This window comes from Sparus aurata, chromosome 18 (genome assembly GCF_900880675.1).
Source record: "Sparus aurata chromosome 18, fSpaAur1.1, whole genome shotgun sequence".
Classification (NCBI taxonomy): domain Eukaryota; kingdom Metazoa; phylum Chordata; class Actinopteri; order Spariformes; family Sparidae; genus Sparus; species Sparus aurata.
This window is the reverse complement of record NC_044204.1, coordinates 23,795,693-23,812,604: the sequence shown is the minus strand read 5'-3', so window position 1 is coordinate 23,812,604 and position 16,912 is coordinate 23,795,693. Positions and strand designations below refer to the sequence as shown.

At 40.7% G+C, this 16,912-nt stretch overlaps 2 protein-coding genes across 2 annotated transcripts in view; one reads left to right on the top strand and one right to left on the bottom strand.

Moving 5' to 3' along the window:
* Window positions 1–2,630: 2,630 nt before the first annotated feature.
* Window positions 2,631–8,165, bottom strand: cdx1a (caudal type homeobox 1a). The gene is made up of 4 exons (XM_030396362.1): window positions 7,902–8,165; window positions 7,313–7,834; window positions 6,121–6,269; window positions 2,631–4,120 (listed from the first exon to the last, which is right to left on the bottom strand). Exons 2-4 carry the CDS (start codon window positions 7,653–7,655, stop codon window positions 3,935–3,937), a joined length of 678 nt encoding a protein of 225 aa, XP_030252222.1. The 5' UTR covers window positions 7,656–7,834; window positions 7,902–8,165; the 3' UTR covers window positions 2,631–3,934.
* A 6,301-nt stretch (window positions 8,166–14,466) lies between these two features.
* Window positions 14,467–16,912, top strand: part of pdgfrb (platelet-derived growth factor receptor, beta polypeptide) — a 35,625-nt gene continuing 33,179 nt past the window's right edge. The window contains exon 1 of the mRNA XM_030396866.1: window positions 14,467–15,059. The gene's annotated coding sequence lies outside the window, so the exon portion shown is untranslated. The remainder of the gene's footprint in view (window positions 15,060–16,912) is intronic.

The following is a 16,912-nucleotide window of genomic DNA, read 5'->3' as shown; positions in this document are numbered from 1 at the left end:
CTTATGTTATCTCTCAGAGTTGCCTGCAGCTTCAGTATACACAGCCCTTGTGAAATTTGAAATGATCGCACTTCCCCTTTTTTTAACGTTTAATAAAACCAGTGAGTTCACAGCCAGAGGAGGAGCACCATTTAAAAGAGCGTCTTCCTTTTTCTCTTTTACTGATGGAAGGGGGAACTGAGAGGCATGTAGAACTTGCTTAACTTGTGTGGTTCAACAGGAAAGGGAAAGAACGGCTTGTCAGATTCTGAACGGGAGATGTGTTTATCTTTAAACAGCATCATGTTTTCTATATTTAGTTTGATGCAGCTTCCTTTGACTTTGTGGCTTTCAGTTCAGAATGTACCTGCCACAACTGAGGTACAGATATTAGTGTTATTTAACTGGTAAACAATTGGCACACTGATGTTTTAATGAGTTCTATGAAGGTATAAGTAACACAATTTGAGTAATTTCAAGCTCCAACTTTAAAGACTAACAAGGGGAACTAATCTACGTTATGGATCTTTATGCAGATTCTTTGCACTGAATATAAAGTCTTTTGAACACAAAGATGCTGACTTTAATTGGTTAATGATCTATTATCAACCAGCTCAGTTCAACATGTGAAAAAATATGCTTATTTGTCACAAATTAAATTAAACATGCATCTGAATCAAGCAGATAAACGTGTTATTTATAGCCGTTAATGTTCAATGAGCAGCTGAAGAGGGAAAAATACAAAACACGTCATATGTCAATGACAGGATGACAGCGAATACACAAGAATTTCACATAAGCCAACCGCCGACTCCTCTGCACAGTCAAGATTCAAAGGGTTTATTGCCGGAGCATGTGACACATATTTTGAATCTTGAACCTCCCCGGAATTCTCCTCTAACTTAATCACATAAAACTTACATCTTCACTGATTTAAACAATTTAATCAGAGAATATGAGGCCACAGACATCATTCAGTATCCACCAAAGTCTAATTAGGCATTATGTTAACTTATCTAAATGTATCCGTAGATTCTCGGTTTCCCCTCCCTCCTCTAAAATACACAATCTTTGTGCAGCTCAGCTCCGACCCAAAGATGAGTGTGCTCGACTGCACGACATGCAATGAAAAACAGCAAGCCCGCGAACAAATAGCTCAGTACTGGCAGGCATCAGCTAGTTTAATGAAACCTTTTTGCAATAGGTTGCCACTTGTGTGAGCTCATAGTGTCGTTTCGGAGATTTTCAGTTTGCGTCTATAAACAGCTTTTGGTTAAGGGCGTGGACTGAGTCAGCCAGTGTACTCATTCTCAGGCATCAGCTCAGTATCACTCTGAAACACATATTTGTATAAAATAATGATGGTTTGTCAAAAGTCTGGTGCTTTGTTTGTTTTAAATGATTTGTAATTGCTGTTAAAGCACCATTAACTATCAATGAGTTTTTCAAATGTCAATGTGCTTTTCGTCGTATCCTTGCTGTGGGTCTAATCAAAGGCCGAGATATTGTGATTGATTTGGTTTGATAGCTCGCGGTTAAAGGTTGATGGCCACGGATTGCCATTCAGCTGATCCACAGAGCCATAAAATTGGTGTTTATGGTTCACAGTGCCCTTAAACAACCGCCTACGTTCCTTTTTTAAGTTGAACCCTCTTCACAAGTGAACTTCTGACCTGCCTTACTGAGCAAATAATTGACAACACAGGAGCAAGTGTAATAAAACTGCCTCTATATACAATGCAGTCGAGAATCATTCCATCACCTGATCAGCCACACAGCACTACTTTGCTTGATAAAATGATTGTATGGCTATCAAATTGTTCAGTTATTGCAGCCATTTGAAGCCCTTGAATACGTTGAGTATCCAAACAAAAGAAATCAAAAGAGATGAGGCTGTTGGACCTTAGCGCTCCATAGCTTTGTTTGACCAACAATCAAACATTTATTTTTTGATCATAAAGACCAGGTGATTTTTTGTCTTTATCGTGACACGTTCATGTGATGTTACACTGCCATGCCAAAGGGATTCAACTATAAAACATAGCCTGATGTTTTTAGGTGACAACCTTTCAATCCTGGGCATGACAGTTTTTGACCTTCAGGTGATTTAACATTTTAAACAATCATCAACAATTGTGCAGAGTGGAGTGTGTCGGAAACATTTTATTAAGTAAATAATCAGTATGTGCACAAGACAGTTGTTTAGTGGGAAGCAGCGTGAATGTAAAGAAGGGCAGTGTTGGGGGATAAACGTTACAACATTAAAATCCTGCATTGTGGCCTATATCATTTTATAATTCAATTTTGACAAAAAAAAAAACGTTGGTGGTCTAAGATTGTAATTTCATTAAAGTAATGTATAAGTTGAGTAATTTTGTGGGCAGATAAACATTTACACTATTGGGACATGAAGTAGAATTTTTTCTGTGGATACGTTTCATGAGATAGTGAAAGCAGAGAAAACCAACAACTGGCAACTGTGGTAAGTGCTAATGCACAGAAATACAAACCAGATCAATAAGCTTCCGCTCTGAGCATGCTTTTTATATAATGTGCAACAAAACGTGTTTTACAAGCAGCAGAAGTTACATTAACTTCTGCTAAAGAACATTTGAGAGTATGGGCCCCGTGCTGAAAGAGAAAACTGGGAATTTCTCTCACTGCGACACAAAGACGGTGTTTCAGTGGTTTATTTTGAAATAATTGTCTGACTCTGGGCTGCACTAAATTTACATTGCTACATTTGCCACTTTTTCTTCCTCTTCTGTGACCTACAAACAGGAACAATCTTTCAAAGCGTGTTAACAGTTGTTACACGTAAAATTTTACGTTTCATACATACAGTACATAAGTCTCGAAGGACTAGAGAGGCGGTTCCTTTTGTTTTAATTTGAGATTTGTGGACTTACTGGTCCACTGACTGCGGCACAATGAGTCATATGTCAGCTGTTTTTAAGGATGTGGCTAAACACTGTCTGACCAACATATTCCACAAGTTTGCTCTCAGTTCCTTGCTCTAATCAGGACGCCGTAGCTGAAAAAAGGGAATAAAAACATATTTTAAGTGAAAAATAAGGAAAAACATGTGTTTTGTGTTTTCTCATCTGTGTAACTGTGTAACACTTACAACATACATGTTTGCATATTAAAATTATGCATTCACTACTTCTATTTCGCCTATAAAACCTGTTTGTTTATGCTTTTAAATGATCTATTCCCCTGATGTATCCTGCTTCAATAATTCAACTGTGAGTGAACATTAAAACGTTGTTGAACTTTCCTATCTTGTGTGTGTTTTTCTTCTTTTTCTTCTCCTCACTAGTGACAAACACAACATGTTCTGTTCTCTCGGTTTCTATTTCCTGTAAATTCAAATGGGATGGACAGACTAATTAGCATTTTGTTAGTTTTATGTCCCCCAAAATAAGCAGAGCTGTTTTTAGATGTTTCGTCAGAAGTGGGATTACTCATTTTCATTTGTATTTATACGCAACTTTAAGATGCATTTCCTCATGCAGTTCGAACAAATAGAAAACATTAAAAACAACAGCCACTTTCTTACTATTTTCTCAACCATGTAGAAGATTCTTGACTATACATGGACATCTGCATTCTCAACCACAGCTCAGACACATTTCAACATCTTTTTATGGAAAAGAAAGAAGAACTTGTGAAAAGAGTTTTGGCTTCAACCAACAATTCTTGATAAGTGACTCGCCGTCCTTAATCAGTATCTTTGTGCTGTTCAGCATCCATATTACCACATTAAGGTCCTGTGAGATGATCAGTGCGTCAGACGTGACGTGCTTGTCATTGCGAAAAGGCAGGGGGTGCAGCATAATAACATCATGTTGAATCATCTTCATTCGTTCTGTGGTAAACTTATAAAAAAAAAACAAAAAAAAAACACTATGTACATGTTTCATGCTGTATCAGTCTTTTGCATGAAATCCAGCTAGTATTCCTCTGATATCGTGTCAGATAAGATGTTGCTGCTGGGGCTGGTGGTGATTGGAGGGTCGGCGGGTCCACCCAGCACAGGTGGGGTGGGCGTCGTTGTAGAGGCCTGCTGGGAATGCTGCAGCTTCTTCCTGTTTATCTTCCTCTCTTTGGCGCGTCTGTTCTGAAACCAGATCTTCACCTGAACCAGACACAAACATGAGATAAGAGCTTCAAAGGTTATGTTTTAGGTAACTGAATGTCTCATGTATTTTTTTTTTTTTCTTTTTAACTTTATAATCATCTGTTTGTCATAAGCAGCGGAAGACGAACTTGTGATATGGCTTTGTTGTGTTCACTTTATCTCGCCATGCCTCGCGTACTTCTGCTTTAGTTTAGCAATTTCCTTCTCTTCCCTTCCCAGAATGACTTTGTTGCACTCAACTGTGGGTTTAACATGCAGAATGAGTAGGCAGCGAAAAATATGATACCAATTATAACATCATGAGAGCAAGAGGGAGGCTTTCACCAATAACACTTATGAGAGATGTTTTGTTTGGCCACATAACATTGTGGTTTACAGAAGTTTCTACTTTTTCTTCTAATGCTGCTTTCTCCAAATGGGATTGTTGGAGAACTTTCTGTGCGTGTGGATTTAAACATGACGATATGAAAAGCAAAGCACCAAGCAACTACATGCACCAACACTGGATTACTGTTTTCCCAATAAAATGATAATTTATTGTATGATTAATCTATTAGAATGTTGCTTAAATATAATACAACCGAAGTCTTTCCTGACTGTCTCACTGCGGTTGTGACATGTCTTCAACTCATGTAAACAGAAGCGGAAATAAAAGGTGTCAACCAAAGTAAGCTGGTGGGTTTCTCTGACAGACAGACAAAACGAAAGCTACAAATTCCCCCGTTTCTAAATATGATTCTGCCCTAATACACCTCCTTTCTTTTCATTCCTGAAAAAGATGCACTCTTCCGGTAATTCCATTGAACCATTTATTATTGCTTTCTGGACCCAGTCCTATGTGACTTGGTAATAAGAAATATCTTCCAAATTAAAAGTTGACTTCATAAGTGATATAGCCTTATTCGTGACAAATATGAATACGACAGGTTTACATATTATTTAGCTATTCATATTGTAAGAATGATTTTAAAAGTAACTGAGTAGATTACATGGTGTAATGTGTACTTGAGTAGGAGTTAAATAACAAAGAATACTTTTAAATAGCAATCTAGCCAATAATTGAGGTGTGACGACCGTAGGGCACGATGAAAAAGAAGTTTGGAAAAGGTCCGGGAGAACTGGAAATGATGCTCGTTGCCAATATCTCTTGTTGGTACATTGAAAATAATCCTCTGTCCTCATTTCGGGATGTTTTTCAAGGCCTCACAGACTACAACTCCTCCTGTGCTTTGACTCTTTCTACACAGATACTTTATCACAACTTCCTCCACTGTCGCCATGTTTGTTGTTGTCAGGCACTCTTGAATCTGAGCTGTCTTTTAGTGGAGTCATGCTTGTTGTCTATGCCAGTGTGAAGGACACACGGATGTATGTGTGCTGTTAAAGTTAAGTCATCTGAGATTGACATGTCTAATTTATTTGTAAAAGGGGCATAAATGAGCCTGTACTTTGTCTGGCATGAACTGTAGGTTATGATGTATTCACTCATATTGCAACTCAGGCCACAGTGGTTGCTGTTCATCAAGAGCTACATACATGATTAAACTAAATCTCACTTCCATTTACTGGCTTTTACTGGAGCTTTCAGCTGCATCTTATTGTCTATCTCTGCAGATGGAGTTTGCGGGTTGACCATAATGGCCTGACTTCACAGGAGCACCACCCTGGCCATGTAACATACCTTATTTTCATGTTTTGTGTGTTTTTCTTTCTGTTTTATGCGTGTACACACTGTTACTGTCTATTGGGCTTGGACTGCTGCCAAAGCGTGGGCGTAAGACACTTACAACTGCAACTGAATGCATCGTGATTAAGCACCGAAGCTGCTGTTGAGTTTGGGGTCCATTCTTTCTTCACATTCGCTCCTGCCTCTTTAAGTCATCTCCCTCTGATTGTCACCTGCTCTCCTGCATCGTAACCCTTCCTCTGCTTCCTCCAATTTCCCCACCCTGTTCCCTCTCTACCCCCAACTTTAACTTGCTCTGCAGTCCTCCCACCTGTCTCTCAGAGAGGCCCAGTTCCACTGACAGCTCCGTCTTCCTCCTCATGGTGATGTAGCGGTTATGCTGGAACTCCCTCTCCAGCTCCAGGCGCTGTTGATCAGTGTACACCACCCTGTACTTGTCCTTCGTGCGAGTCTTTCCTCCTGAATCACACAGAAAAACCCAGACTCAGTCATACAAAAGATACATGTTTGAGTCACTGACCGGTGTGCTTTCCTCCCAGTAATTAACAAGAATGATTATAACGTCAGTGTGTCACGTGCTTTGTGAGTCGTGGCCAAACAGACGGCTAATTTGGTGCCACGTTCAAGTTCAGGCGCCACTTAAAGCCTCATCAACTCAATTAATCACGCTAATTATTACTAATGTAAAGACTCCAAACTGCATTGCATCAGTGGTCCCCCCCCTTATCACTGTGAGTGGTGTTTACATAGGTGTTTACACAGGCAGCTATTCATTGACACACATGTTCACACACACACACGCACGCACACATAAGTTCTCGGGAAAAAGGCGAGTCAGTTATTGATCAGAAATCTTGACTGTGTGACAGCATCGATCGAGGCACACCAACACCAACGCACACACACACACACACAAGTGAGGTCTTATTTTTTAACGTTTTTAGAGGAGATTCGGTTCACAGACTTCCTGCAGTGCGATGTTATCTACCCAGTGTGTCACCCACTCAGTGGACAGAGGGTGGGGGAGCCACACTTCTGCAGACTGCGCGGCCTCCACTGTTAGCTTTGCACTGACATCTCACAACACAGTGCCAGAAGGGAGAGGCAAAAAGCTTGATGAATGTGTGTGCGCAGTCAGTCTGACTTTACTCTGTGTACATGTTGAAATAGTTCCCGTTTATGAATATGTGTTTGACCGTAAGTGTCATTTCTATGCCCTCAAATACTAAATAATGTTACTTTTGGCACCCTTAATAGGGTTAGTGTTATCTGGCACCTTTCCTGTTCGTTTCATTCCTTGACATTAAAAAAAGGTGTCATATGTGGTCTGCCTGAAGATAGATCAGAATATGTGCACGAACAACCTCAGATAAGAGTTTTGTTAACATTTAAGGAGTTTTCTGAGCCTAAAAAATCGTTTTAATGTAAAATTCTTCACATGGATCATTTATTAAAGCCAATAGAGTGTTTAATTACATCACACAGATTATATTAAGTCCCACCTGTGATGGACGGTCTGCTGGATTCATGTGGCCTCCTCCCGGACCTGAAGGGGTCCTGCCCGGTGATGAAGTTGTACGGGGTGAACGACCCTCCTCCAGAGGCGGTGGGCGTGCCGCTCAGCTCTGCGGAGGAGAAGCTGACCTGGCCGGCGCTGGGGCTCGACCCCGGGAAGCTGTACGGATACTCCTCCCGGGGAGCGTACACCGGGTTCCAGGGATTTGCCGACGGGTCACCGACTCCCGGGACGTGATGATAACCGGTGAAGTCATACGGAGGCGGCAGGTACTGAGTGTTCAGTGACAGGGTCTGAGCCGGGTGTCTGGCCGACTGTGAGTTGTACATACCGGCGTCCTCGTCCGACAGGCGGGCTGACTCTCAGGTAGACCTTGGTGGATCAGACTGCCTGGCGCATGTTAGGCCTCCGTGTTTACTCCCAGCGGGCTCCAGCACTCTGTTGTCACTCCAGTCTAAGGTTCAGGCTTATTACTGGCCGGGCTACCTGAGCAGTAAGACTAACACACCTTTATAGATTTACTGCCAAGGAGTTCAAAAGTACCATCGTGACGTCACGCTTTACCTGAGACCCACCTGCCTGCTCGTCTTGGCGACGTGAGGGCATTGACCCCGATTCACCCAGTCTGCCCCTGTGGGGACAACTGTGATGGAGGCCGTCATGTAAAGCGTGCGTGAAGAGTGCGCGTGCAAGTAGGTGTGTGCGTATGCAGGCTCGTGTGATCTCCAGCACAGAGACTAAATCAAAAACAGGAGCAGTAGTTTATTAAAAGTAAGCAAAATTGCAACTACTATCAGCAGAATGAAAAGTGAAAGTATAGAATAGACTTTTTCTACACAGCCAGGTAAGAAATGATCAAAAATAAGTGCATTTACTTGTAGTTTATTTAGGATTTAAAAAAAACAAAAAAAAAACAAGTCACAACTTTAAGTCTGGATTTAATAACAGAACCAGACGTAATATGTTGTCAAAGAATTAGCAACCTGTCGAATTCAAACTCCCAACAAATTGTAACTGTCAACTGCTGCTAGCTGTAGCTGCTCTTAGCTTAGTAGCAGCTAGCAATACAGCTAGTGGTCCCGGTACCGGGGGAGTGTTGGTGCTCACGCAGCTTCTGGAGCTCTGAAACAGGAAGGGCCGTTGCTAGCTGGTTAGCATGCTAAGGTAAGTTAGGCTAATGTGAGGCTAAATATCTCTTCCACATACTACATCAGCAGCAAAGCGTATTCATTTACATTCTGTGGCAGACTTTTTTTTTTTTTTTTACATAATAGTAGCCTACAATATACATTTGTTTTTGTTCCATATAACCCCCATGCTCCTGGAAATGTTGGGGCTCAGTGATGTAGCCTACATTATTATTATTACTGATGCATGGCCTACTATTTCAGTGTTGCAGCTATATTGAGGTTAGACATTTATATATAAGTGGGTAGTTTAAAATAACATATTTTCTAAGCTAAAAATATTTTCATTAAAATGAAGAAAATGTGAAATATTAATTTTCTACTGTAGCTGTTGTGTTGTTGTTTTTATTGCATTTAATTATTGTTGACTATTGTTTTTTGATTTTGCTCTGTGAAGCACTTTGGGCTGCATTCATGTATGAAAGGTGCTATATAAATAAATAAAGTTGCAGTAGAAGCTGAAGTTAGCTGTCAGCATGGTTGGCCATAAGGGAAATAAGGTAAAACTGTCTGGGGCCCAGATGCTGGGCAGTCAACAGTGATAACCAAATTTTATTTTTGAAGCAAAATAGACACCACTAATCATTAAAACAATAACAAATATAAACATTTTACTTATTGTCGCTTTGATAAAATGTAGCTGTAAAAATAATAAGCCTCTATTCTAAAAATGTTATGATTTTTTTTTTTTCATACACAGTGTCAAAACGTTAAGATTACACTGAGGCTTTCCACATGACACGAGAAATGTACTGATCTAAACTAAATACTAGCTAACTTTGGAGTGACTTTCCTTAATATGCTAGTTATGCTTGCACATAAATCGGGATGCCAGATAAAGAAAGGAGAGGAAAAAGAAAAAGCGTGCAAGAGCTGCAGGCCCAAATAATAAATTTATCATCAACTTTTTCAGTGAGTTCAGAAAGCTGTTCCCGGGCAGGCTGAAGAAGCAAACTGTAGGGTAACGTCACACACCAAGTAGTGGCCCTAACTAGCATCAGGGAGGGAGCCACAAATAAAACGCACAATATTTCCCTGTAGTACAGTACAACATATGTTTCATTGTTGAGTAGATTTGGATCTTTAAATGTTTCACATTGACCATTTATTTTAAACAAAGGGCAACAAAGCCAACTTCCTCTTCTTATTCTCCAGGGATTTCAGTAAGATATTGTCTTTGTTATTCTCACTTGTGTTGTCATATAATTGTTCAAAATGCAGGAAGACATATTATGATAGGATTTTAAGGATGTTATTCTTAATTGTATGACAATGAGATGAAGAAACTCGAGGAAACGAGTGAAAAACAGAGAGCAATGAGCTCATAAATATATTATTTATGAAACACCATCCAAACTTTCTGTAGTGTAGCATAGCATAGTGTGTTACATCTGTGTGGCAAATACAGAAATTGGTTTTTGATAATCAAGCTTAATGTCTTAGTAAAGATGTGTATTGTTATTGTCCTCTACGTTCATGCTTAAAACAACCACATGAGGGCAGCAATAACCTGAAAACTTTCAGGTTATTAACAAGGTTTGGAGTCCTTCAGAGAGACAAACCTGCTGTTTCCAGTGGAACCTGCTCTTGGCTTAATACCTTTTCTTCACTCAGTTGAAGTGCTCCAAATATAATGCTGTAAATCATACTCTATATTCTAACTGTTATGGTCCTTCTACATCCTACATCTATCAAACATTCATTAAAGATTCATGTTAGTGTCTTGGTCAGAACACTCAACATGAGCTGTAACATCAAGGAAAGTGCAACATAAACAACCAACACATATCACAAAAAGGGTTGAAATACATTAGATCATTGCCGCCAGAGTAAAAACAACTTGACTAAAAATAAAGGAAGCTTGGTTTTAGCACTTCAAGTATACCTTAGATCATGTGTTAATGTATAAAGCCCACTGGACTGTGCCAAAGATAAAACCTCAGGCTGTATGATACATTTAATATTTATCTAAATGAGGGGTTCCTGTAAAAAAAAAGAAAAGCATAAATACTGTGGAGATTTAGTTTAAACAGTGCAACATAAACAGTGTTCCCACAGCTCTCCTTGTAGTCTTCTTGGTGTTCAGGTTCAGCAAGGGGGAAATAGTAAGAGACTGGTTTCACCGATTTTAAAAGCTCACATGTGTTAGAAAGAGAGCTGCTCTAGGTGCCCAGACACACCCACAGCTATCATCTCCAACATTCATGCTTCCTCTTACACCTATTACAATCCACATAAAGCCTGCAAACAGTACTTATCAAGTGCCCAACCCCTGCAGCCTATCTGTCAGATTCTGCTTCATCATGACAGTCAGTTGAGAAGGGTTCATTAGAGCTGTGATTTAAGTGATCAAAAGTCCATCAAAAGAAAATGAATTGCCATCAAATGTATTTTGGTAATAGATTTGTTGTAGAATTGTTAACTTAGTTTTTCAACAAAATTCTCAAACATTTGCTAGTTCCAGACTCTTAGAGGTAAAGATTTGCTGCTTTTGTTTGCAAATGAAGACTCTGTTGGTTTTTGGACTGCTGGTTGAGCAAAAGAAGAAACTTAAAGATTTCACTTTGGACGACTGTGATGAACATTTTTCAGATTTTTCTTGACATTTAATAGAATAAAAATGTTAATCTGCGGATTAATTGGTAATGACAGTTGTTGTTAGTTGCAGCCTGTGGTTTTATATTATTTTTGCTGTGCCAGATGCATCAGCATCATTTAGCATCACGGTAGACAAGGTTAAGTAGTTTACTCAGAATGAGAACTCACCCCACGAATTGTCTAATTTGATCAAAGTGTGAGCTTGTGTGTATAGTCAGGGTTGGGAAGTAACGTGTTGTATGTAACTGAGATCATGTAGACGGATCACAAAAAACAAGATACTATAATTAGTCAGTTTTCCATTTGAAAAATAGGTAATTAGATTAGAGTTACATCGTCCAGGATTACTTGTTTGTGTGTCCTTCAATATGGCAATTTTAAAATTGTGAAACTTATATTGATGGTAAACAAAGCTCCGTTAAGTCATAAAAAGCCATCCGACAAATGGGGTTTCTTAGACAATGACTTTACTTTGTGGTGGACCTGGTGGTAGAAAAAATAACCAGTGTTCAGTAAACATGGAAAGTCCAGAACAGTGCTCAACTCTTGCAAATATCACCATCACAGCGCCTTCAAACATTTGAAACACAAGAAGACCTATCACCACCGATCAAAAAGTATTTACACGAGATTCCTTTTTTGTGATACAGTGGATTACTTTAATAATAACAAGGGTTACCATGTAATTCATATTAAGTAACTGACTACATTTTAAAAGTAATCTGACCAAACGATGTGTACTCAGCCACTTGGCCTGTGTTCAGAATTCCCTGATTAATGACAAGGCAAGTTGTGGTCCTGACTTTTGTGACTGAATCAGGTTAATGTACTTCATGGATAAAAAAATAAACTTTCCTTTTTCCACATTTTTACTGAATTTCTCAAGCCAGACAGAGGAGGTGATTGAAGTAGATCTTGTAGATTTAACTTACCATCCTTTTGTTGACTGTCCCCCACTTACTTTTTTCTCTTTTTTGAAAGCATTTATTGTTTTCTGGATATGCCTTTATTAGACAGTCTGCAGCAGAGAGCTGACAGGAAATGAGGGCGGACAGAGGAATGAGACGATACAACCAAGGTCCCTGACCGGACTTGAACTGTGACGTGGTAATTATATGGTCAATGTCTTACTCACACACATCACTAGTGCCTCTAGTTCCCTAATTTTTTAACATCTCCCTTTCGATGTTCTGTATGGAGTTAAATTTGAGCTGCAATTTATGATTATTGTCATTGCTGATGAATCTATCAGTTATTTTCTCAACAAAGTGTTGAACTGTTTTATCAGTAAAATCTACAGAATTGTGGATAGTGCCCAAATCTACAATGAAGCTGTCATGATTAATCGATGAAGTGTCTAATATTAAATGAATGAACAGCTATTTATCAATCTGTTTGACTTTTTGTTAAACAACATTTTGTGATTCCTGCTTCTTAAATGTGAAGATTTTCTGGTTTCTTTACTCTGTTACAACATTTGTCCCCATTTTTCCCCATTTGAAAGACCAAACAACTAAACGATTAGTGGAGAAAATAACCGACAGATTAATTGACAATGAAAATAATCTTTAGTTACAGCTCTACTCTAAGACTGTCCTTGAATTTAAACTTCTTGTTTCTACAAAATTCCAGTTTACTTTGTTCACACTGAAGAACAACGAAGAGATGTTTGTTATTTTTACTTGAAAAAAGTCTGATGACTTGATCATCAAAATTGTTTTTACCTGAGATCTGGTTTCTTAAAGTATGATGATGATGAAGGTGATGATGATGACAGTGATTGTAGTCACAGTGTTTCAGGTTTGTGTAACATAACAGGTAAGTAACATCTGAATCAAGTCTTGCGGAGCTGTACGACTCTTACATCCTTTATTGATTCACTTTATGATGGATCTGACTTCACATTAGTCGTTTCATGGCTTCATCCATCTTCATCTATCAGAGGTGTGATGGGTTCAGCTCCAGGTCCAGGCCTCCAGAGTTTCCTGCTCCCAGCTCCCTCCACCCTCCCAAGGGCCTCAGGGGGCCCCCTGCCTGTCAGACACAGAGAGATAACTTTGCGCTTTATCTGAAATCCAGTACAACACAAACACAAGGGCTAGCTATGGCAACAATCCAGATCAGCCGTGAGAGAAGCCACTCTTTAGCTGTTCTGAATAAGCACTGTATTGTTATAGCAGTTTGTTAAGTGGTTCGCCTCTAGGAATAAACAAGGACGGCTGCCAAATATAAAGCAATAGACACGACTCAACTATAACAACACGCACTCAAGTAATGCCTTCATTAGACATATCTGGCTTTAAACGGTTATTTACACCCAGTGTGTCCTGTTAGAGCTGTTTGCTGCAGGAAGTGTGTGTCTAGCTGATAAAGGACTGAGTGTGTGAAGAAGTATTGCATAATGTGTATAAATGTTGCATTATTAACTTATTTCTCTTGTAAACATTTAAATTGACGTTGCAAGCACTTAAACATGCAAGAGGGGATTCATGGAGTTAAGTATGTGGATCTAGAGCAGTATTTTTGCAAGAAGGTGTTAATGACATAGAAAGAACGAAATAGATGTTATGGTGGGACAGTCCTGTTTTGGTGTCGCTCCCCTCCTATCTAACAACCAGGGCTCACAGCCTCTCTAATTACTGCTTGCAGGGCTTTTAGATTTACCCTCACAATTAGAGGAGAACATGGTTGCCGTCCAATTTAGCCCCTGTTCCCTCCTCCCCTCTGTCTGCCCCGAGCCCTTGTTTTAGAGAAAAGGCCCTTGTCAGCTGCAGGGTTGCGTTATGAATTTCAAGCCATCCTCTCATATCCTGGGAAAGTAAGAAATAAGGGAGCGGGCCAGTATAGAAAACAGAAGGATTTGCATGGTGCATGCATGTGTTTGAAAGAGAGAAGAGCTGAAAGGAGTAGAGAGGGGGGAGAACAGAGGGAGGTGTTGAGTTATTTAATGTGGGATGAATGGAAAAAGAAAGGAAATAAAAACAGACATAAAGAGAGATTTAACTCGTTAAGAGTAATGGGTTCACTTAGGCTTAAAAAACTATGTGTTTAACCTCTTTTACACCTGATTCTAGCAGTGGGATTATGTAAGGGAGGTTATTTTCCTGAGAAACTGAGACTTCTATGTTTGTTTCCAAAGCAGGGTACCATGAGCACTGCCAAAACCTTTTTTTTGTCCTGCTTGGACCTCTCACTCTCACTCTCACTCTCTCTCTCCCTCTCTCACTCTTTCTCTTCCTTCTTATTGTGTTTGTTGTTTTATGGAGGGGTTAGATGCGGTCCAGATTGCTGTTGCCAATAGAGACTGTCTCAGTTCACCTCCAGTTGCTCGCCACTCCATTCATAAACAAATCACTCCAGCTCGGGAGACTCTCAGCTGCTACCGAACAACAACAAGCAGAACTCGATCTGTACGTTTTCTACCTCTTTCTTTTCCCCCTCTCTCTCTTCACTGCCTTTTCTTTTTCAAACTTCCCTCTATTGCTTTCTGCTCAACTCCCCCTCACAGAACCCTCCCTCCTCTCCCTCTCCGACTCACTCTTACTCCAGCCTCAGCAGGGCCGGGCCACTGACTCCCTCCTCTGTGTGAATCTGTCAGTGAAGCGGTGTGTGTGTGTGCGCATGTGTCCATTGGGAACACTTCTTTTTAAACTTACAGCACTCTTTGGGAGCGGTAGGCAGGCTTTTTTTTTCTGGGTGTGAGAGAGGAGAGAAGACCCCCGTGGTGCTGTGATTTGACTAAACAAACAGCCAGGCTCAGAGCAGTACCTCCCCCAGCAGACTCCTGGGACGGCAGAGATTAACCTCAGAGTCTGAACATCTGAGGGATCTATACATCTGAAGGAGCAGTCCCTGTAGAGAGCTGGAAATCTCTGATTTCAGAAGGAGGAGGCCAATCTCTCGGACAGAGAGGGAAGACTTGTCAATGCTTCGAGGACCGCTCTGAAGGTAAGGGGTCTTACTTCTCTGTAAGTGTCATGGATTTTACTTTTAGTCATGGCTGCTTGGCAGCTGTTGGCTGATGTGCTGGACAAAGTGGTGAATATTCACTTAGCCTGGACGGGAAGCTCACTGTGACAGATTCATTTCACAGCTGTCTGTCACAGAGAGGATGCAGCTCATCCTTACAACACTGGACTGTTGGTTCATATTACTTTGTTGTAAATTGATAATTTAAGATGATTTTAACACAAAAAATGTCTCTTTTTTTACAATATGTGGTCTAATGTTGTTGCTTGTGTGTGTGTGTGTGTGTGTTTGTGTGTGTGTGAATGTGTCTGTTGGTGGTATTTTTCGCCTGCATACTTGCATGTGTACACAACAGGAATTACAATGTGAAAGAGTGTGAGCAACCTGTTCAAACATCAACATGGTGACGGCCTGCATCTCTGTACATAGACACCTTTTCACTCTTTACAAACAATGTTTGTCTTCTCTCAAAGAGAATACGTTAGACAAGATATCCCAGGGACTCTCTCGCAATAGCACAAGCTGTTTGTATGCGCTCCACTTTGTGCTTCACTGCTAAACGGCTTGTTTATACAGCCCTCTTCAGTCACCCTGAGTGAACCGACGGTCCTCGCCGTTCACCCATCAGTCTCTTTCTCCCCCTGTGAGTGGTCCTAATAGAATCAATCTTCTCTGCATAGCTACATGGAGAAGCTCACTGAGAAGCTGTGCAGTGATGTCAGACCCGGCATCAGTCACTGTCATCAGCATCCTCTGTTGTAACTGTGCATGGATCTTCACATACCGGCTCTTCTTCATAGCTTCATGCCTCGGTCACCCTCCTTTAAATGTACATCTCTCGTAAAGCTGTGATTCAGTCCGGTCTGAGGAACGCAGGGCCGAGCAGATGTAAACAATCTCTCGAATCATCTCCTCGCATTCATCACGGCAGAAGGTTTTAGTACCTGGAATGAGTAACATTATAGCAATGTGAGCTGTTTCATGGCCGAGACACATGTGGCATGCATGTCTCGGTGCTCTAATCCCGCCATATGTTCTGCACCTGAAAGCACTTCCCTGCTATGTACCGCTTGCTGCACTGTTTAGTTGCTTGGTTGGTTAACTGCACATCCGTCTTCCGTGTGTGCAGATGACCTTTTTGATATAGGGGCATCTGAATTAGCTGTAAACAGCATTGGCATGTGTAGAGTGTGTGCTGCTCTCCTCTTCTACAGTTTGGAGTTTCCCTTTGAAGTCTGTGGATATTTCAGTCCAGGCATTGTCTCGTATTGTTGTTGCAGATGAGCCTTCGGAAACTTGGATGCATGTCATACTTTTACCATCAACGGTATTAGACGGTATTGCATTCATATCATAGTTCAGCTGGGTGCCTCTTGCAGAACACTTCACAGCACTAACTTTAAAGCAGTACTCTGACAAATCTCAACAGCATGGATTTTGTAAAACACAGTGATTTGTCTCCTGAGCAGTGGGGATTTTTCTCCCCATGCGTCAGGCTGCTGGTATGCACCGCAGCAGAGCTCCTCTCCTCGGCCCTGATGCAGCGCGGCCCAGTCGGCTCCACTCCCCTGGCCCAGACCTAATCCTTTGTCATCAGCTGTTTCCTGGCTCTCTGGGCTCTCCACATGCCAGCCGCTCAGAGTAAATGTGCTTCACATTATGACCATGCAGAAAACATGCTAGGAGTCTGATTTGGCTCACATGTAACAGTTTGAGCTCAGCAGAAAGTTTTGAAACACACTGATTCCATTCTGTCCTCTTGGTGATTTATCCTCCGTGAGCTGAGCACAGCTGTTCAGCAAACGTGCTCTGAAAACTAGTACTGTTAAGAT